The sequence below is a fragment of the Brachyistius frenatus genome, unplaced genomic scaffold (assembly GCF_029030835.1).
Source record: "Brachyistius frenatus isolate BFR_SWC_R1_liver_20210118 unplaced genomic scaffold, ASM2903083v1 Contig_6, whole genome shotgun sequence".
NCBI classification, from domain to species: Eukaryota; Metazoa; Chordata; class Actinopteri; family Embiotocidae; genus Brachyistius; species Brachyistius frenatus.
In genome coordinates this window covers 3,111,169-3,133,426 of record NW_027210605.1, presented here as the reverse complement: position 1 = coordinate 3,133,426, position 22,258 = coordinate 3,111,169, and the positions used below count along the sequence as shown (strand labels likewise).

The following is a 22,258-nucleotide window of genomic DNA, read 5'->3' as shown; positions in this document are numbered from 1 at the left end:
AGCATCCCATCACTCGTCAGACACTCCAGCCTTCCAAGTGGCATATGAACGATTTAACCTGAGGTCTTTTTACATGTAGAGCTGAACTTTTGTTTCAAAGAAAAGCCCTGCATTATGTGCTCCTACATTCTAAATAGGGAGCCACCAACCTTGTTTTCTTTAGATACAGATTCCAGTATCTCAACTGAGTGTCTGCCCATACTCACTAGCAATCTGATAGGAACTCATCCTTTTCCTCAAATATAGAAAATTAATATCACTCCATGCTGAGGTTACTAGAATTACTTTTTTTTATGATAAAGTGACATGAGACAAAGGATTTAAGGATTGACTCAAAGAATTACAAAGAATTGAATTGACAGTAGAAAAACTTGATGTGTACACATTCATTCATTCATTTTCCCACCCTAATCTGCAAATATTTGAATGATGTTTTCAATATGAACAAGAACCATACAATTATTTGTGTTTTTAGTAAAAATGTATTGTCTTTGTTTGTAATTGTAATTGAGATGATCTAACCACATTTTAAGAAAATCATCAATATAGATGTGGATAATTCCCAGTGGTTCACTTCCCATTTCTTGGTTTAACCTGCTGCTCATTGGTGGGTTTGTTTTCCCAATAGACAGCACAAATTGGTCTGAAATTGCTGTCGCTGCACATGTGCAATGATTTCCTGGATTTTTGCATCGATGACGATGTGCCCCTGTTCATTTTTTGGTTTGTGAGAAACTGTGTGCTTGTTTTTACCTGGAGCGCTGTCTGTTACAGTGTATAAACTAGCTAAGAGGCAAGAGGACAGCACATTTATACAAGGTTCCTTGCAGAGAAGTCTCATAAAAGTGTAATTATTTGTGCTCATTTGCATTTCAAACACTTTTATTTGTGAGGCTTGTTAGTCTCTGGGGTTTCATACTCTGCATTATAGACTGTGTTGCTCTGGAAAACGGACAAGAGTAGCTTTTTAACAACACAGCCTTCAATTATAGTGTGCCTATTCACAGCAATCGTTAAACCTACTGCGGCATGGAAAACAATTCTAGCTTTGTAAAGTTGGATCTAAACAAAGCCTGAATTAGTTCAAATGTCACATGTAAGTGGTGTTTGCTGCTCATCAGATCTTTACAATCTCCAGCTGTATTTGATAACTCATCCAGGCTGTCAGCACCGTGTTTCTTATGTCTTCTTGTACATGATACCGTTTCAAATTGTGTTGATATCTTCTTTGGCTAAATCTGCTTTTCCTTTTATAGTGATTATACTCTGTTAGGGCCTGTTTTACCTCATGTATCAAGCATTATAAATCCGATTGAAACAGTATGTGTCAAGCTGCCTCTGTTCTGTGTACCCCTGCGGTGTGTATTGGCGAGCCTGAGTGTGTGAAGCATATAAATGAAAACATCCCAGGATTCTTCACTCCAGGATGCAGATTCCTGGAGTGAAAGATCTGTACTGCAGAGTACAACTGTGCACCCATTCACAGGATAGCGATGACAGCCTCTGAATGAAATGAAATTATGTTCAGTTTCTTTCAATTGATACCAATTCACATGTAGTGAATATTATTATGTTTTTAAATTAATTATGATTTATGAATTATGAATCATGGCTCACTGGTGCTGTGACAAATGATCACATTGTCATAGAAAGACAAAACAATTAATTGGATGGTTTAATGAACAAATTAGTGAATGATGAGTCTTGAAAGAAACTGAAATTGAATTACCCTCCTGCAAAAACTGATATAGAAACATATAGCCAGTAGAAGTGTCTTTGGAAGTGCCAACAGTTTATTGAAAAAAAATGATAGGGACCCGAATCGAGCTAGTTGCCTGCAGAGAGATTTGGCTTAGACACATTAATCAAGAGATTAATGAAGCTCATTAACGATGTGCTCCTTGAACAGTTTACAGTCACAGCAGCATTCGCATGAACAAACATTGAAACAAATGGGGTGCTACAGTTAATTGAAACTGCATGATGACTGAGATGTCTCAGATTTCTTCTACAGTTTGTGTAGTCATAAGTACAGCAAGTGTCCATGAGCAAAACACAAATTCTCTGCCCACCTAATTACCATACAGGAAATCAGTGTTACATCACTTTACTTTTTCCACATTTTTGATATTTTGAGGCTCAGAGTCTCTCAGTTTATGCTTTATTTTAGGGCAATGCAGTAGCACTATTTCACTTGTGTGCATCAACGTCCCTCATCTTAGGATCGATATATCTTGGTTCCTTGTAATGCCCGATAAAACCCTTGGTTATCCACAGTAAATCTGTCCGAGTAAATTTTACTCAAATTAAAAAAATTGTACTCTAAAAAATATAATATTTGGTCCTTGTCTAGATAGAGTAAAATCTACTCTTGCCTCAGAGTTAATAATTTAGAGTAATTTTTACTCTATTCAGTGTTTATATTTAACTCTACATGATAATAATGTACTCTATGTAGCATAAAAGGAAAACAACTCTACTACCATTTCACTCAATTTAGAGTTATATTTTACTCCGTTTAGAGTAGAATTTCACTCGGTATAGAACTGAAATTGACTCCATATAGAACTACATTGCACATTATATGGAATTTAATTTCACTCCATATACTGTAGAACTGAAATTCACTCTATATGGAATTTAATTCCTCTCGATATTACTTAAGTTATGATTAAAACCTAAAAAAACAGAACTTACTCTGGAAGGTTATCTTTAAACCCAACAAGTTAAATAAATCAGATATCAGTATTTTAAAAAAAACACACTTTATTATTTAAAAAAATATATAATAAATGCGCAGTAGATCAAAACAGATATCTTACAGAATCAGTTTTAAGAAAATAAAATTGGACCACTGTAAAATGAAACATTTTGGCCTCTTCACTCCTGAATGCAACATTATAGGAAACAGTATGGCCCAATAAACAAACTTGCGTCATCACACCTGTATGGTATTTGTATATTAAATGCTTTGTAACAGAAAAGCTCTTTGACATCAACTACATGAGGTCCCTCTTTTGTACACCCAACTTCATATGCATTAAAATGCTCATCAAGACACATTGTTTGCAGGGCAAATGTAACCAACGAAAACCTCTCATCTCTAAGAACAACATGGTGGATTTTGTGAAAAACTGGCATCTCACAATGGACTTTCAGACAAACAACTAAACCTGGCTGATACATATTTCCACGGTGGCCCATCTAACACTTAAAACCTTGGCGTCAATTGGTACCTGAATGGCCTCAGCTATCTCATATCCCGTGAAGCACATTCAAAACTACCATTTTACCAATTATCCCTCCATTGAGATCAAATGTCTGCCACCTGTATGCTATTTGATTTTGGTGGGGTTTTTTTGCAAAAGATTTAGTGACTTTTGTTAAGCTTTTTAACCATTTCTTAAATAAATTATGCTTTGCTTCATAGCGCATGCACCAGCTATGCAAAAGTGGTCCAATTTTAAGAATACATGTAGGGTAATACACCATAAAATGATGTTTTTGGTAGCAGCCTTTTGTTTGGAAACAAATGCTTGAACAACTTAGTGTTCTGTGATTAAGTGTTTCAAAGAAAATAGTTATACCCTTTCATAACTTTGGAGAAAATACAAATTTGCAATTTGAGCAACGTAAAACATCCACAGGGAGTTCTTAACTTTTTTCCCCCTCGTGTCCCTGTTGGTGGGTGGACAGGAACTCCTCACACCTTCGGAGGGCCCGTCCCTGGACGAGGACCTATATCCTACCTGTGGACTTTCCCTCAGTCTAGAAATGTCCAACATTTCAACTTGTCCTCTCTCAGTCGGTCAATAGTGAATTAAAAAAGTTAAAGCCTAATTTCAAAGCTCACTCCTTGAAAAATATAAGTAGTTGTTTTTACATTCTTCCTTTCAGTATATAAAGACAGGTCTATGTTGTGTTTATGCCTGTAGCAAGTTTTAATTTTTTTTTTTTTTTTTATCTCTGTCAGACATTTTTCACAGCTCTTGTTTTACATCGTATTCGCTGGAGTCTTACGACGACAGGATTTTTAGTGGAAGTCAAATTATTCCTTTCTCCGTAGTAATCCTCATCATTCACTACAAACTAACAGTCAATCCATTTTGTGTTCAAAAACAATTCTCCCTTCCATAAACAGGATCCTTTACTTTCAGCATACCATTTCCCCGTCTGTTGTGCATTCAGCATTTTGAACCAGGTCTTGAAGGCCGGCTGTCTGTGTGAGGCCACGGCTTTGTTCAAGGACTTTCTGCTTGTGGATAGTTGGCCATACCTCCGGGAACTTCGCAGCAGCAGCATCACCAAACATCAGACTAAAATCCTGGTCAATCAGCAGACAAGATAGAATAAGTCAAAACAGAACAGTAAACATTATGGTGTGGCACCACGGTCATGACAGATCTTACACCCCTACCCAGGCTATTGTAGAACAGAAAAGAGATTGTCGTGACAGGCAGTCACATGTTCACATGGGTCCCTCCCCCTCATTCACCGGTGTCAGTTGGCGTATCCAGCAGGAGTCCTCTTGTTTTCATGTCTCGTGCAGCTTCCTTGGCATCATCGAAGCTCTTCATTCCGTCATCGTATTTTGGTGTACGGAGTCTGAAAGCAGATGCCCTCACCACAGTAAACCATCATTAGAAAGACATGATGCATGGTCTAACATTATGCCTCCAAAGTGGTAAACTATTTCATTTTTTTAATAATGCAGGTGCGTCAACGATCCAACTGGCGTCCATATGGTCCATAGACCACCAAAGGTTGTGCGGATTCATGTTAATCTGCTAGAAGCTAATGTTCGACCGTGGCTAGGTGAGAAAGTTAGAAGCTAGCGTTAGCTTCTGGCAATGCGACCAATCAGAAGCTACGGTTCGTAAATGACAAAGCAAATAGTGAAGTAAGTTAGCTGCGATGTTGCTACAAAATTGACCTTACACACGTGAAGTTGACCAAAAATAATATCTTACCTGACATCTTATTACAAATGCCGTCTTCTGTTCATTCCAGCGTGGCAAAAGGTGTCGTGGCGGCAGAAACGGAACTTAAGGAAGTGTTTTGGGTGGTCACGCTGTTTTACTCAAATATTACATTACATTTCATTGAGCTGACGCTTTTATCCAAAGCGACTTACAATAAGTGCATTTCAACCACGAGGGTACAAAACCCAGAACAACAAGAATCAAACAGATTTGCTTCTGAATATTTTGCTCCCGCTCTACTGGATACTGGTACTAATTACGCTCCCAAATGATGAAATATGACTCCTTTAGAGGAAAATAATAGTAACTCCGGAAAAAAAAAAAATACTCTCCTGGTTTTTTTTTTTTTTGTGAGGCAAGAGAACCATCTTATTTGGAGATTTGTAAGGGTAAAAATGAGAGAGAGAGGGGAGGGGAGATGGGGGGGTGAGTAAATTTCATGAGAAATAAACTGTCAATAATTTACCTGGACCTCTTGAATGAATGACCTTGAAATAATTTGCATGATAAGATTAAAATCGTAACTGGATGTGCTAATCACCACAAAGTCTTCAAAATAACATCAATAACCAGAAATGATCCATGGTGCTTGTGATTAGTCAAAAGCTCACAGTAAAGAACACTCGCAGTATAAAAAAAAAAAAAAAAAAAAAGTCTCTTATATTAATATGATTTAGGCATTTGATAACTTAACATAAGAGGTTGATCAGATGGAAAATTTAAAAAAGGTCTTAACTTATTTATATATCAATTTTGAAGAAACAGTTTTGCCTTCACTTAACAGCAGGACATTATTCTTTAATAAATTCCTCCCTAACTTCTGTGTCTTTAAAAAGCAGCTGCAAAAGCTGGTTTTCCTCATTTGACGTGTACAGTGACGTGGTTCATAACTGAAAGAACTACAGGCTAATTGAGCTTTCTGTGTCCCCCAGGGGGTGTGCTGCCCCGAAACAAAACAATGTTCTCTTGTCCTGCAACTAGCTACATGTCCAGCAGTGACAATATTTTCAGCCTTATTCATTTGGGCTAGAGTGTACTACTGCAGAACTGCAGTGGAGAAAGGCCGCAGCCACATTAGCTGTGCAAGAGCCGGCAAGGACCATCCAAAAACTGAGTTGCTGACAGCTAACAGCAACTAGTGCTTTTCTCAAATTGCCCTCCGATGTCAACAGCAACTGAATCATTCTGCTCCAGTGAATTTCAGCATGGGCGGTCTTTATTAGATGCTGACACCACTGTGAATGAGTGTTCTTTAATGTAAGCTTTTGACTAATCACAAGCACCATGAATACTTTCTGCATATTGACGTTGATTACTTTTTTAAAGACTTTGTGGTGATTTGCACATCCAGTTAAAATTGTAATCATGCATTTATCATGCAAATTATTTCAAACGCATTCATTCAAGAGGTCCAGCTAATTATTGGCAGTTTATTTCTGATTAAACTTGCGCAACTCCCTCTCTCTCTCTGGTTGTCTTTTCACTTTTCCCTGCCGTTCCCACTTTAAACGTCTATCCATCGCTTCTACATCAGGCAAGTCAATCTGATTAAATACAGACTAGATTAGAAGCATTATAGTTTTGGGACTGACTCGTATAACTGGGGAGAGACCCCTTTGAAAGATTTGATCTGGGATGGAAGAGGATGAAGACGAGGTGAGTGGGGTTCACAGTGCACTTTTCTGTTCGGCTCGTTCTCACCTCCATCCCGGCAGCACGCTGTTGTAACTGCAATCGGAGATCTCTTTCTAATTGATATGTAGCCTAATGAACAAATTAACACACAACAGTGACACATTTTATTACAATTATTTTGTTCAGGAACCTTATTATACTGAAAATCAACCTGTGACTATAAAATGAATGATGATTGAGAGCTCCCCCTGAATGTCTTAAAGTAGGCCTTCAGGTGAGCTTGTGTCCTTTTAGGGTTAGGTTAGGTAGTTACTTTATTAATCCCAGAGGGAAAATTTTTTAAATTTCAAGTGATTTTCAAGGGAGGTGAGCTCCGCTTAGCTCCCCTATAATTCTAAATATGGTTACGATGCAGTAGACAGATGTATAAATGTGTAAATCAAAGTGCATGCAAGTCAGGGTGCATTGCAATAGTAACAGAAAAAAATAAACTCTGATGGATGCAGCAAAAACCTCGGGTAGTCTATGTGGATCAAAGTATTCAAAATGACTTCAAAAACGAACAAAGCGAAAAACAACAGGTGAAATGTAGGATCAAATTTTCACAGTTTGACAGATGCTACAAGGACGTTCAACTCTGCAATACTTATTAAAATCAAGAACATATCGTCTCTGCGTCATTCGGAAAAATGTATTAATGGTTTGTTATCTTTAGGCTGGATTGTTGTAATTCCTTTTTGTCAAGATGTCCCAATAACTCTTGAAAAAGCCTGCAGTTGTTCCATAACCCTGCAATGAGAGTTCTGATGGGATTTAGCAAGACATATCTATTTCTCCTATTTTTACACAACTTCTTTTCCTGACTTGCAAAACTCTAAACTGTCCAGTTTTATCTCATCTTAGTGCTTTGCTCAAAGAGTGCAGGTTTGCTTTCGGTTTCTAGAATTCCCAACAATAGAAGGCATGTTTCTGGCCCATGGTTACTGGTCCTACCAACTTACCCAGTCTTAATTGTCTGTTCTATCTCTATTCTGTTCTTTTCTCTCTCTGCTCTCCACTCACCCCAACCGTCGAGGCAGATGGCCACCTACCTCTGAGTCTATTTCTGAGGTTTATTTCTGCTAAAAGGGAGTTTTTCCTTTCAGCTATTGGTCGTGTGAATTGTTGAATTTTTGGGTTCCTTTTTCTAATGTTGTTTACTATGTTTAGTGCCCTGAAATGACTTGTTTTGTGTTTTTTCACTATATAATAACATTTTTATTGAATTAAATAAACGCATAGTCTTCGTCAGGGTCATGGGGTTTTCTAAGTTGTCTTAGAGATGGATGTGTTGACATTGCTGCAGTTTTTTTCTTGCATAGATCGTGTGAAACTTGTTGTCTGTGTTGGCTTTTGATTAAACAATCAATCTGGCTTTTCTGGGCCACAGATCTACTTGAAAGCTTCACCAACACTGTCTGATGGAGACAATGGGGTAGGTTTAAAGGCACTGAAAGAAGGAAGTGATTAGATATTGAGTTTTGTTTGGTTTTAAATTAGTTGGCTTCCTGCAGATCACAGAGACCCCATTATTTGAGCGCATCAGATGGTTGTTGGAAATCAAAGACGTGTAAATGAATCTGACAAACATTTAGGACTGATTGAAACTGCTGTGTTGGGTATTATAGCCAGATGTTAAAATTGTATAAATACATAATCTTAAAGGCTCCCAGGTGTAACTATGTCTCTAAGTAGCTTGTAAATAGCCACTACATCTCCTGTGGTAATGACAAGTTTTCCCTGAAGATATAGATCTTTTATTCTTAATGTTTTATCAAAAATAGTGGCTCTAATAGAGGGCATGCTAAGCCGTTATATCATTTATCTGAGTCCTGCTCTTTTCAATCATTGATCAGTGCAGGTGAGAAAGCTTCTCTGTCGGTGAGGAAGGTGGAAATGAACACAGTAAAACTTGATGATTGATCCAAGTGTTTGTGTTGGATCATTGATTGTCGTTAGCTGGCTGAACCGTGAAACTTCTGTACAACCTTGATTTCCATGTAGCCAAAGAGAACCTGCACCAGATTTATATTATGGTCGACAAAAATACATCTACATATGTTACTAATGTTAATGAAAGTATAATAACTGTAATCCAAACTATCTCCTGATACGTGACACTTAACATGAAAAGCGTAAATAGGGCCACAGTCTTCCTTGACATACTGTGTATTTACAGTATCTTTATTTTTCTCTATCTAAGAACAGTTTACCTGAAACTCTTTTGGATTGTGATGAAAATTGAACTCATAATTTGTGCAGATGCTATTGCAATTGTTTTTAAATAATTATGGTTGTATGATTATCTTGAGCGTACCTGACATTCAAATGTCAGCTGTACCCCTTGATTTAAGCTATGCCATTATCTATGCAGAGTGAGTGCTTTTTGAGTGGACATCCAAAGAAAAGTCTATCATATTTTAAGCACCATTATCTCTGAACCCAATAGGGCGGGCTACATAAGCACATCTCTTAAAAGTAATTACCTTTAACAGTTTACTTGAAATCTTTTTGCCTGGCCTTCATATGAATATTGAATTAATTATTTATAACAATACGCTATAGTTATAAGCACAAGTGCCTATGAATGTATTTGTACCCAACTATAACTCCTACAAACAGCTGATGGACTATAGTAAAACAGAAATGTAAAATTTCACATTCAACAGCTGCTGAAGTTGCAGTTTGTAGTTTTGCACAATTTGACAGGGTTTATTTGTTGCTCTCAAACTGGCAAAAGAAACAGACCCCTTTTTCAGTGCTCATTCATTCTGAAAATTGAGATTCATTAATCAAGTCTAAAAGCATGGATGTAACCAAAGCATGCAGCCAAGGAGTGATGAAATTCCAATCATTATATGTTGTGGTGGGGAGCACATGAAAAGCACTATGTACTGTAAGAGTTATCCAAAGTCAAGTGGACTAATTTGAGGCCTTGTATACATCTCCTTATTTACATATGATGCTGTGCAAAGAGATTAAAACGTATCCTTGAATATTCATATTTTTGCAGCGTGGCTTCTTTTACATTGTAATGAGCCCTTGAGTTGCTGGCCTCACTACTTTATTGTTTTTCCTGTTTTAAGCTTCCAGGTTGTTGCTTTTAGGGGGCATCTACAATGTGGAGATCAATATGAGTAAAACAAGCCTTCTACTCAATCACTACCAATAAATGCTCCTAGTAAATTCTACAGCCCGACATATATATCAACTGCCCGATTTCATCAGCTGATATAAGCTGATTAGAGATATATTTATATTTTTGTGGGCCGATATGCATTAATATGATAACTTTTTTACTGACCATAATACCAAATGTAAGATCCTGGATAAATTTGCCATTTTTCTGTTTGTGTTTTTTTTAAATTATTTGTTGGGGGGGGGGGGGGGTGTAGTTATTTATAAAAATTAAATTTGTGTACTAATGCCAGTGTGGATGATGGTAGATTTATATGGAATAATGAAGTAAAGCATAAAAAGGGTTTGAGTTACCGTAGTTTGGGCAGCAGACTTTGAGCCAGCAGACACAAGAGAGCACTGTGAGGTTGGTCAGACTGCACAGACCAAACAAAACGCCACAAAAGGCATAGCAAGTACAGGTCATCTTATCAAACAACCACCTGAATGGAGAAAGAGACAGAACAGAACATTTTGTGATATTAAGTGAGTTTATATGCAAAATCCTTTGAATTGCACAACTCCTATCCAGTACACGGAACAATAAATAATAAATTGTATGGCTTTCCTCTAGTTCACATACAACGGTGGTGTGCAGATATGCACCTTGACTCAATACTGCGCATATGACAGCTATTGTCCACACATCTTCAGGGGATCAGAAAAGCAGGCAGGAAAGGCATGAGGATGAAGCATGAGACATAAGAAACAAAAGTGGCATGTATTATAGTGTTATATTTTATAGGTGATGGAGGCACAGTGCTCTCTTAACTTTTTGGACTCTTCACCAATTTTCTTTTCAATATTTTCCTCACTTTCTTGTGCTCTTTCCTCCTTTTCTAAACATTTGTCAATCTGGCAAATAACTCATTCTTAAGCAACTATCCAATTGGTTGTGATAATAATAACAACGGTACAAAACAAATGAAAAATAGACCTCTTTTTTGTCATTGTACTTACTCTATATAAAATCATATTGTGTTTCTTTCACAGAGACCCTGTCCCCATCGCCAGCTGGTGTTAATAAACCATGAACTTTCACATGAATGCTGTCCTGTACGATGACTACAATATACTAGTATGTGTTTATTCACTTTGGTGAAATGTAAAAAAATAATACCATTATTGACCTATTTGGACATTACAATAACAGGATCTTAAATAACACTTTTAAACGTGATGATCTAATGTAACAAGTAATGAGTAAGACATGTTACAAAGATCTACCCCAATTATTATTGTTATTCCAGCAAAAAATATCAAAATCTTTTTAAATCTATTTATTACATGCTTTCATTTATGCATTTTGATTATATTGAGTCTAAAAGTAATCTGCTGTAAAAAACAACAACAACAACAACAACAACAACAAAAATCCCCATTTGTATTTGTAATGTTTTTTATATTGTAATAAACTAGTGGTCAGGTTGTTAAAGCCCTAAGATAGACATTGACATTTGGACGTGACCTCTGTTTTTCTCAGTGGAAGCTACAACCTCTTTGACAACATCTTGACCATGACCTTTTGCTAGTCTGTTTGCCTTCTTTCTTTTCTTTTTTTTATCCCTCAGTAATACACTGAATCTGAAGATAACATAAAAGATGAATAGATGAAAGCAGAAATAGGGATGAAAACATGAATGTTCACTTACATGTGAGTGTAGGCTGAAGGAATTGCAAGTGGGAACAGGGTTATGGTCATGCCTAGATCGCTGATTGCCAGGTTGACCACAAAGAACTCTGCTGGTTTCAAGGATGACTTCTTTCTATAGGCCACGAACAGTAGGATCCCATTCCCCAGCACTGACAGCACACCTGGGACACAGAGTGGCAGAGTATAAGGATTGTTGGATTTTAGTCTGAAGTTGTACAATTAAAAGGTGCCCACAAGGGGAAAAAAAACAACAACTATATACCAAAAATGGTGTAGATAGTTCCCATGAGGAAGTCATTATCTTTCGATATTCTCGACACGAGCAGAAATGTTTCGGAGGCATTTCCCATCTAGAACAAAAATGAAAAAATAGAGACAAAGGAAAAATCATTAACTGTGTTACTGCTTCCATACAAATTCACACCCTGAAAGCTAGTTAGGACAAAATAAGAAAGCTGGTCAGCATCATAAAAACTGTATTTTGAATGAGAGGCAATCAGGTTGATAAAGTCTTGGCAACTGGTCGAACATCTCACAACTACTTAGGTTAATTGGCAGCAGACCAGTACCATCATTCAGTATAAAAAGAGCATTTCAGAGAGGCAGAGTGTCTGAGCAGTGAAGATGGTGAGACGTTCATCACTGTGAAAAGACTGTGTGGGAAAATAGTGCAAAAAAATTATAATAATGTTCCTCTAAGTAAAATTGCAAATAATTTGGGGATTTCATCATCTACAGTACATAATATTATTAAAATATTCAGAGAATCCAGAGAAATCTCTGTACGCAAGGGACAAGGAAGAAAACCATTATTGGATCAATGTGCTGTTCAGGCCCTCAGGCGGCACTGCATTGAAAACAAACACAAATCCGTAATGGAAATCATTGTCTGAGCTAAGAAAACCTTCTAAAAAACATTGTCTATGAACACGGTTCATCACTGCATCCACAAATGGTGGTTAAAACTCTACCGTGCAAAGAGGAAACCAGAGATAAACACCACCACCACCTTCTCTGGGCCCTTTGTTTCTATCTATTATGGTGCTCCAACATCACATTTTGTCAAATATAGCACAGCAGTCTGTTTCCCTATTAATCATTTTATTTAGGTGTCAGATGTGCACTGCAGTATATGCTGTTGCTGCCTATTTTAAAAGTGCGTGCGTTCACTTCTTTCATTCAATACTGACATCACCTCATGTTAGGTCTGATTGTGAGATCAAGCGAACCGCTGGTGAGGAGCGCACAGGGTCACTGCTGGATAATATATGTCTTTATGACAGTGGCGGCACACTAAAAGAGAGAAAAGAGACTTCCAACCAGTATCTCTCGGAATCTGTGGGAAAATACTCGTTCAAATTGTCGTGATTAAAGAAAACTAGAAGACTTTGGGGTTTTTGTTTTTGATTTTAGTTTTTTGTTTAGAGGGGGAAGGTTAGAGATTTTGCTTTCTTCAGCACCGCTGAGCCTTCAGGCGCCGTCCTTGTCGCTGAAGTTGTAAATGCACAGAGACAGATATCTGAAACACAGTGTACCTACCACTGTCTCACTAGTATGTACATTTATAAAATTCCTTCAGAATTATTCAGACTCTATGAGCATGATGGTGCTATTGTAACGGAACAGTCTGCACTGAAAGGAGAGGGAGGAAGATGGCAGGCCGCAAGTGGAACAGCAAGTGGAACATTATGATGCATTGTGACAGCATTGGGTCCTGGCACTGACTTGTTACGCCACTGAATGTAAATATATTATGAATTTAATAGTACTAAGTTACTTTCCACCACTGCAAATGAGGACACTTATGTTTCTACCTCGCTCTGTTTTACTTATGTGGAACCTACACACGGTTTGCATTGTGCCTTCACCACTGCGCCACCCGGGTGCTATACCAATAAAGTTTATTATTGTCATTATTATCCTGGTCTGGGCAAATTGCAGAAGCAAAATCTCTTAAGGGAATGTGTGGAGATAACTTGAAAATATTTGCACAGCCTCTCTGTTTACTCATCTACTAACTTCACCTGCATTTAATGCTAAAGGTAGGAGACAAGTTAATTCGACTGGGGTTAAGAGTGGAGCTGCGTGAGGATAAATCCCTGTTACCTCAAACCCTGCAGATTATCCTCATAGACAACGTGCAGTGTTATTTTATCGTGGACTTTCTATTCCAATTCCATGTGGTCTGCTGTAGCTTGTAAGCAGATAGAATTCTGCCCTGGTGTGTGTGTGTAAGTGTGAGTAATTGCATGTGTTTGCATAAGTATTTAGAAATATGTGTCTCCTGTTTGGAGGGGTTCATATGTACAGCAAGCATTGATGTCCGAAAAAGTCCAAAAGTAAGCTCCAAAAGGCTGCTTTGGTGCACCATTTATCAAAACCAACTAATACGTTACATCAGCTCGTGATTGCTGCAACAGTCTATGTGTGTACGTTTTTTTGCTGAATATGAGAAGCCACATCATCCCATCATTCTTTGATCTCCTTCTCCTGAGAGTTTTTCTGTCTTTCCTGGCTAATTTGTTGCACTATGTATCAAAACCAACTACAAATATGTAATCAAATGATATCAGCAAGAATTTCACTGTTTCATGAATACATGCTTTTTAATGATTTCATTAAAAATTGCCCTGTGTTATGTCACAGATTGTGATGGCTGCATCAGTCCTTTATGTGTACATTTTGTTGAGTGCGAGAATCGACATCATCCAATCACCATGTAGCACTCTTTGACTGTGTTCAGAAAAGTTTCCTATCTTGTGATGGTCCAATATTTTTTGGCCTTTTTAAATGCTCCCAGTAAATTTCCGAGGGTTGGTATTCTGGTGACTGCAGAGAGAAGGGATTGGGTATGATGAGTCTTTATTAAGCCCCAGAAGAAGCTTTGAATGTCACACCAGCAGATGAGTACAAAGATAAGTTCCAGAAATAAAGAATACACTTGTTTTATTCAAAAATACCCAGGATATACAACTATAATTAGTGTAAAAATGTTAGTTTAGTTTAAAAAAATGTCCCCTCGGGGATTAATAAAGTAACTACCTAACCTAACCTAAAAAGCAGACATTTTGTTCCAGCCCAAACCCATACTAAATGCAATAGTTGACCAGTTCACAAAATGTTCACAGCCTGCGGGGTTCATAAATACACATTTAACGTGATCTGAAATCTTTAACATGAATCTCCAGGATTTTCTTTGCTCTCGTTCTGCATATGCTATGACACAACCTTTTTATGCGATTTCAGACGACATGTATAGTATGACTTTTTTTTTTTTATCAGTTATGTAAGACAGCACAGTGGTATAGTGGTTAGCATAGTTTCCTCACAATCTGAAGGTTCTTTGTTCAATTTCAACCCTGGGTTGTTTTACATACAATACTATGACTTTTTGTCTTATTTCAAACATCCTATAGTGTGACTTTTGCGATTTTGGACCACGTTATTGTATAACTTTTTTGGGCGATTTCGGATGACATGCTATGTCTTTTTTTTGTCTTTCTACATACAATACTGTGACTTTTTTGTCTTATTTCGGACATCCTATAGTGTGACTTTTTTTTTTGCGATTTCGGACGACATCCTATAGTATGACTTTTTTTTCACATTTCGGACATCATGCTGTAGAATGACTTTTTTTTTCACATTTTGGACGACATGCTACTAGTATGACTTTCTTTTGCGATTTTGGACGACATGTATGACTTTTTTTTGCGATTTTGGACGGCATGCCATATGTAACACTAAATCTCTAGGATTTCATATTTTTACGTACTTAGTCACTTTCCACAACTGGTGGAACCACTTATGATGACAACCACCACAATGACATACGGATTATCAAGGTGTAGTGTTTTCAATTAGCTGAAAACTCAACTAATGGTGACGTCCGCAGGCGACCAAATAACCACCCTGAACAGATACAACAGCTTATGTACATATGTTACACAAATTACTGTAAATAATCAGCCTCCTGACCTAAATGACTAGAACATGGTTTTTCCTCAGACTTAGGAACAGCTGTTTTCTATCTATGCTACAGGAAGTTTTCACTTACGCTGTTACTGCCTCCTGTCTCTGCCTTCTTCCCACTCATAGAGCAGTCTGACATATTCCTCTCAAGTAATATCATCATGAAGCCAAAATATGCTGCATTTTCTGTCATCCTGATGTCTTGTGTCGGTTGTACATCCAACTTGTTGACCTGCAGCCTCACGTTAAAAATGATCAACAATAGGATGCACAAGTCGTCAGCTTCTCTTTCTCCTCTCACTAAAATTCACACATGTCTGTTGCCTGCCTCACTACCTCTACATGAATATCTCATCCAAATTAGAATAACATTTTAACTTGAACTTTTTTCCTTTCTGCTGCTGAAAGTAAAAATTAAAAACCCCAAAGATAGGAAATTAAGTAGGTTTAAATAGTTATTGGAATAAATATGTTGTTGGTCGTGCACAAGGACTTTAAGGCTTCAGAGTGTTAAGAGGAAGTGGAGTTAAAATGGGAGCTAATCTTAATTTGCATAAGGGTTTTTAATGCCTTACTGAATAAATATTGAATATTCAGTATCTATATATTTTTATTCAGACTTTAAATTATGCTTGGACCGTCAGCATTTCCTCTCTAAATATAAAAAAATCATTAGCTGTAACGTCTGTGCAGCTGATTTATAGTGTATGAAGTAGACCAATAGATGGCTGCTTTACATGACGTTTTGACCCCTTTGTTCTTTTGTGTAAAATATTTTTAAAAAAAATATGGAGGTTCAACCATAAACCCTGTGATGATGCTCTACAGGATATCCTGTCAGTTATCATCAGACACTTTAGTCTGACAGTATTTGTCAAACCTGGAGTACGATAAAGAGTGAGCAGAAGTCCTAAACTGACGGTGGAATTGGTGCTCATCATTTGTAGAGGAAGTCTGTGACAATTTAAGCCCTTTACAAATGGAACTAGCAGTCTACATGTACACACAGACATACAGACACACACTTCATAATGCAAAAAGAAAGGCCAAGGGCAAAAGCGCCAAGGGGAGTGAGAGATGGAGACTATTGTAAAAGACTTGGAGGCTGGAACAAATAGGCGAGGACAAGTGAAGGATGAGAGAAATCCTATAACTGAAACTGTCAGAAGCACAGATTTGAAAGCACAGCGGTGGGGATTACCCAAGAGAAAAAACGGGACAAAGGGACAATTTAGTTGTACTGAAAACATCCACCCAGCACACACATATCATTGCGCAATACAAGACAGCCAGATATAACAGAGGGGGAATTTTCTACTGAGTATATTTTGGAAACGCATTATTATATTTCTCATACACTGATCCCCCGAGTCTCTATTCTATGCTATAGAGCATGTGTTTCCATATTTGATTCCAACTAGACACCGTAAGTTTCTATAGCACACGAAAGCAATTAACTCCTTTTTTTCCCATCCAGTATTATGCAGCATATCCAATATTACAGTGAGCGTCAGTGGAATAAAACTGACACACTTTAATTTAGAGGCCTCTAGTCTAAGGGTGGTAGGGTTCAGCATTACCGGCAATTTTTGACTCACAAAAGCAGTTGGGGTAATAATAAAGAGTTATATTGTGTTCTTACATCAGCCATGCATGACTGACACTTGACAGCAGTCATGAATCTTAATTCATAGCAACACATTATTTCAGATTGATATCAATATCTTAAGATCCAGCAACGAGGGCGACCCAGATTAAACATAGCCCATCTTCCCAAGCAAACTGCTTTGTATGCAATGAACAAAAAAGTAATATATTTGTGCATACACCTCAGTTATATATTTATACTGGCTGTTAGAACTCACAGGGAGATGATATCAACCAATTGTGCCGGGTTCCTGTTGTCAAACTGGAGGCCCCTATAACTACTGTATGCATATGACTTAACTGACCAAACACTGTCCTGAACATCTCTCCCCAAAACTAACAATAACACTTTTCTTATTATGATATGGTCACTCGTATATAATTTCTGTTACATTAAATCCATCCTCATTGTGCTTCACTACTCTATCCCAAAGTCAGAACAGTGCATGTGATTACAGGCTGATCATCCCATTCATTTCCACAAAGCGTCACTCATCCAGCTGGCAAATAACCTCTTCAATCCAAAACCACAATTTATCTCAGCATGCTTTTCTTTCCATTCATACATTACTGTTATTCTTCAGAAGCACTATTTTCAGTATGCAGTTGGCATACTGTCGTAGGCATAAAGCTACCAGATTAATTATAAATGAGACTGGAGGAACATTTAATTATACTTTTCATAATAACCAACAAAGTGGAGGGCAGATACCGTTAAACACTGTTTTACCACCTAGCTGTGGAATAGTATTTGCTCACATCTGTACCCTCTCATACATTTTTAAAGTATCATTACAAGTTCACATTTAAATAAGTCATATGAAACCAGGGCACATAGCACATGAGAAAGTTGTCTGAAGGGAATTCAGAACGCAAGACTTAAGAGAGTGTCCAGTGTTTCAGGATAACCTGTAGGATCACACCGGACACTCTACAGGAACGTTTTTATGTTTTTAAAATGTACCCTGAGCCCTAAAGCTTTCATTGAAATCAGTCAAATAAATTCAAGGCATTACAGGCAAGGATGGTGTAATATACAGTGCAATACGGAAAGTAATCACAGCGCTTCACTTTTTACACATTTTGTTATGTTACAGCCTTATTCCAAAATGAATTAAATACATTTTTTTTCCTCAAAATTCTACACCCCAATACCCCATAATGATAAAGTGAAAAGAGTTTGTTTAAAATTTGTGCAAATCTATTAAAAATAAAGAACAAAAATATAACACGTACATAAGTATTCACATCCTTTGCTCAATACTTTGTTGAAGTACCTTTGGCAGCAATTACAGCTTCAAGTCTTTTTGAGTATGATGCTGCAAGCTTGGCACACCTATTTTTGGGCAGTTTCTCCCATTCTTCTTTGCAGGACCTCTCAAGCTCCATCAGGTTGGATGGGGAGCGTCGGTGCACAGCCATTTTCAGATCTCTCCAGAGATGTTCAATCGGGTTCAAGTCTGGGGTCTGGCTGGGCCTTTCAAAGACATTCACAGAGTTGTCCCGAAGCCACTCCTTTGTTATCTTGGCTGTGTGCTTAGGGTCGTTGTCCTGTTGGAAGATGAACCTTTGCCCCAGTCTGAAGTCCAGAGTGCTCTGGAGCAGGTTTTCATCAAGGATGTCTCTGTACATTGCTGCATTCATCTTTCCCTCCATCCTGACTAGTCTCCCAGTTCCTGCCACTGAAAAACATCCCCACAGCATGATGCTGCCACCACCATGCTTCACTGTAGGGATGGTGTTGGCCAGGTGATGAGCAGTGCCTAGTTTCCTCCAGACATGATGCTTGGCATTCAGGCCAAAGAGTTCAATCTTTATTTTATCAGACCAGAGAATTTTGTTTCTCATGGTCTGAGAGTCCTTCAGGTGCCTTTTGGTAAACTCCAGGTGGGCTGTCATGTGCCTTTTACTGAGGAGTGTCTTCCATCTGGCCACTCTACCATACAGGCCTGCTTGGTGGAGTGCTGCAGAGATGGTTGTCCTTCTGGAAGGTTCTCCTCTCTTCACAGAGCAACGCTGGAGCTCTGTCAGAGTGACCATCGGGTTCTTGGTCACCTCCCTGACTAAGGCCCTTCTCCCCCTCTCGCTCAGTTTGGCCGGGCGGCCGACTCTAGGAAGAGTCCTGGTGGTTCCAAACTTCTTCCATTTACTGCTCATTGGGACCTTCAATGCTGCAGAAATATTTCCGTACCCTTCCCCAGATCTGTGCCTCGATATAATCCTGTCTCAGAGGTCTACAGACAATTTCTTGGACTTCATGGCTTGGTTTGTGCTCTGACATGCACTGTCAAATGTGGGACCTTATATAGACAGGTGTGTGCCTTTCCATATCATGTCCAATCAACTGAATTTACCACAGGTGGACTCCAATCAAGTTGTAGAAACATCTCAAGGATGATCAGTGGATCACTTGCAACAGAACAAATGTCATAACTCACAGTATGTATCACAGTCGCTACAAGTTTCTTACTTACAACATTGCCCGTTAGCCTCATCAGCTGCATTTTCAGTGTTGGCTCCAACTCAAATTTCAGACTAGATCTACATCATCTCTGACAGGGCCACTTCATCAACATGAGCTCATTTTTGATGATGAAGCGGCGTATAAACTTCCCCAAACAGGCTCTATTATAGCTCGCTCCCTCCATTTCTCTACTCTGTTCCACTTGTCACTTCCTGCAATATGGTTCTTGGTGAGCGAGAGAACTAAAGGAGGAAAGAGTGAAAAAGCTTTTAGATTCACCCCATCTCTCCACTTGCTTTCCACCAGTTCATGTCTTCAACTTCCATCCTCATGCTCTCCCTAAGGGTAATTCATTCATTGAGCCCCCCCGCCCCCCCCATTTGAATCTGTTTTTTCTTAGAAACTTAGCTTTTTTTCTCCTTCCGCCTCCCTGGTATCATTGCTTTTTTTTTTTTTTTTTTTTTTACCGAAGGTAGAGCACACAGTCTGCCCTGTGACACCTCATTTCTGTTGCATTCAATTTGGTAAAGTTGGATTTCTTTTTAGAACAAATTCAATGACATCAGTGTCACCGACTCTGTGAGTACAGTTGGCAGAAATAAACAATGGGTCCACATTTGCGCTAAACCCAAATGCCATGCTACTTATAGCTCTGTAGTCTTATCTTCCGCCCCTGCTAGCGCAGCCTGTCCTGCTACTGCTAATGCTAAAGCTGCTACTCAGTACAAAGTGAGAGTAGAATATTGGTCCCAGTCACTTTATTTAGAGAAAAGATTTAAACCCCTCAAGGCCTAAGCGAGTATCCTAAAGACAAGGAACAAAATGACCATAATACAAGAACACATTGGAGATTCAGCAAATTTTTCAGTTGATTCAGATTCAGAGTTGATTTATTTTACATTAACTGAATTTGATAGTTTTTTTTTTTTTTTTTATTCTTGGTGATTGTAACGTACTTGACAATCCCAAGGACAACTACGCTAATGAACTCTGTGCCATATTGGATTATTTTGGACTCTCAGCATGTCATGGCCATACTCTCCATGTAGTTATCTCTACGGTCTCAATGTATCAGTCGCTGTTAACGATGTCACTTTGTTAAGTCATTACCGCGTCTTCTTTAAAATGTGGCCCTCACTAGACATCAAGACCAGTAATATTTGCTTTTGGAAAAGGTTTATGTTACATTTTTCATGGGCAAGATGTGTACTGCACCTTGAAAACTATCTGACTCCAATGAGGCTTTGCTGGATAGAAAGTTGTGAGGGTTATTGATGAAATTGCACCAGGTAAAGTTAAAACCATGTCATATGAACAATAAGCACCGTGCAGGAATGTTGGTGTAGGTAATCTCCAAAAGAAAGAATGTAGGAAGACTGAATGCCGATGGGGTAAAACTAAGCTTGGGACAAAACTTGTTGTAGTTTAATAAACATAAAACAAAGATTTTTCTATATTAAGAGACACCAACTAACCACCTATCTTGATTCGAGAGCCCTAAAATCTAAAGAATTAGCATGTACTTTTTCTATATTAGTGGACTATGATCCTGGTTTTAACTGGCATGTTAAAGCAGTTATTACATCAGCATTTTATCATTTTATTAAAAACATTAATAAGATCAGATAATTTCTTACCAAGCCACATCTGGAGAACTTTATCCATCTTTATTTCTAGCAGGATTATTTACTGTAATTGTTTTCTGAATGGACACCCACAAAAGATGATTAAATAGCCTCAGTCAATTCAAATTGCAGCTGCCAGAGGTTTTTTTTTTTTTATCAGGAGTTGAGGTTGAAAATACATCACCCCCAGTCTTAAATCCTTAGACTGGCTATCAGTATGTTACAGAAAATACTTTAAAGGACTAAAAATATTTTATAGTGCAGGCACTTATATGCTGCAGCGATATGAAATGAGCAGATCTCTCAGATCAGTGGGAACTGGACAGTTAGTCCCGCCCAAAGAATAGCCGAAGCATACCAAGGCAGCGCTTAGCTATGCTCTGAAATTGATAGAGTTGAGAGAGAGCGTTACAAAAGCTCCCAACACTACACAACCTTTTAACAAGGCTTTCAGCTTCAGACATTGTTAAGTTGTGAGTTTGCTTGGGGACTATGAATCTTATTAAAGGCCACTCAGAACCATCAATATATTTGAATCATGTGTTTGTATGTGCTTTTATAAGATGTAAACAGCCATATTTCCACTTACATGAGCACTTTATTTGATGTCTTTCAGACATGTCTAGAAGGTTTGGTTTTGGGGCCGATCCAGGCATATGCTAAAGAATCAGTATAAGATAAAGTAAAGCCAACTAAACTATGATCCCTTCTTCACTATACACTTTTTCCTCCTCAGCCTGCTAGTGTTGCACTCCTGCTCCCCATTTTGACAACCATGTTTTACAGTGCAGTATTTTGCTTGCAAGCAAATGTATTTGTATGCTCCAAAGAACGATTTAGACACTCAAGGGCAACAGAATATTACATTGATTTGATTTATTTTTTAACTAGCTGAGATCCACCAGTTCTGCAGTAACCCGTTTCCTGCCTTTCCCTATCATCTCCATCCACTTAAAGACCTGTTCCCATTTTCTAATTATCTCTAACTGTGTATTTCCACCTGTCTCCTGCCAGTTTGCCAGTGCTGTCATCAACTTACATATTACCTATCCTGCCTGTTACA

The 22,258-nt window shown here is 38.1% G+C and overlaps 1 protein-coding gene across 1 annotated transcript in view; it reads right to left on the bottom strand.

The window, feature by feature from the left end:
* The window catches only part of opn7b (opsin 7, group member b), a 63,306-nt gene that overhangs the window by 8,287 nt on the left and 32,761 nt on the right, over positions 1 to 22,258 (bottom strand). The window contains exons 2-4 of the mRNA XM_069725042.1: positions 11,750 to 11,837; positions 11,486 to 11,648; positions 10,149 to 10,276 (exon numbers count right to left, since the gene is read on the bottom strand). Coding sequence (XP_069581143.1) covers positions 10,149 to 10,276; positions 11,486 to 11,648; positions 11,750 to 11,837 — 379 coding nt within the window. The remainder of the gene's footprint in view (positions 1 to 10,148; positions 10,277 to 11,485; positions 11,649 to 11,749; positions 11,838 to 22,258) is intronic.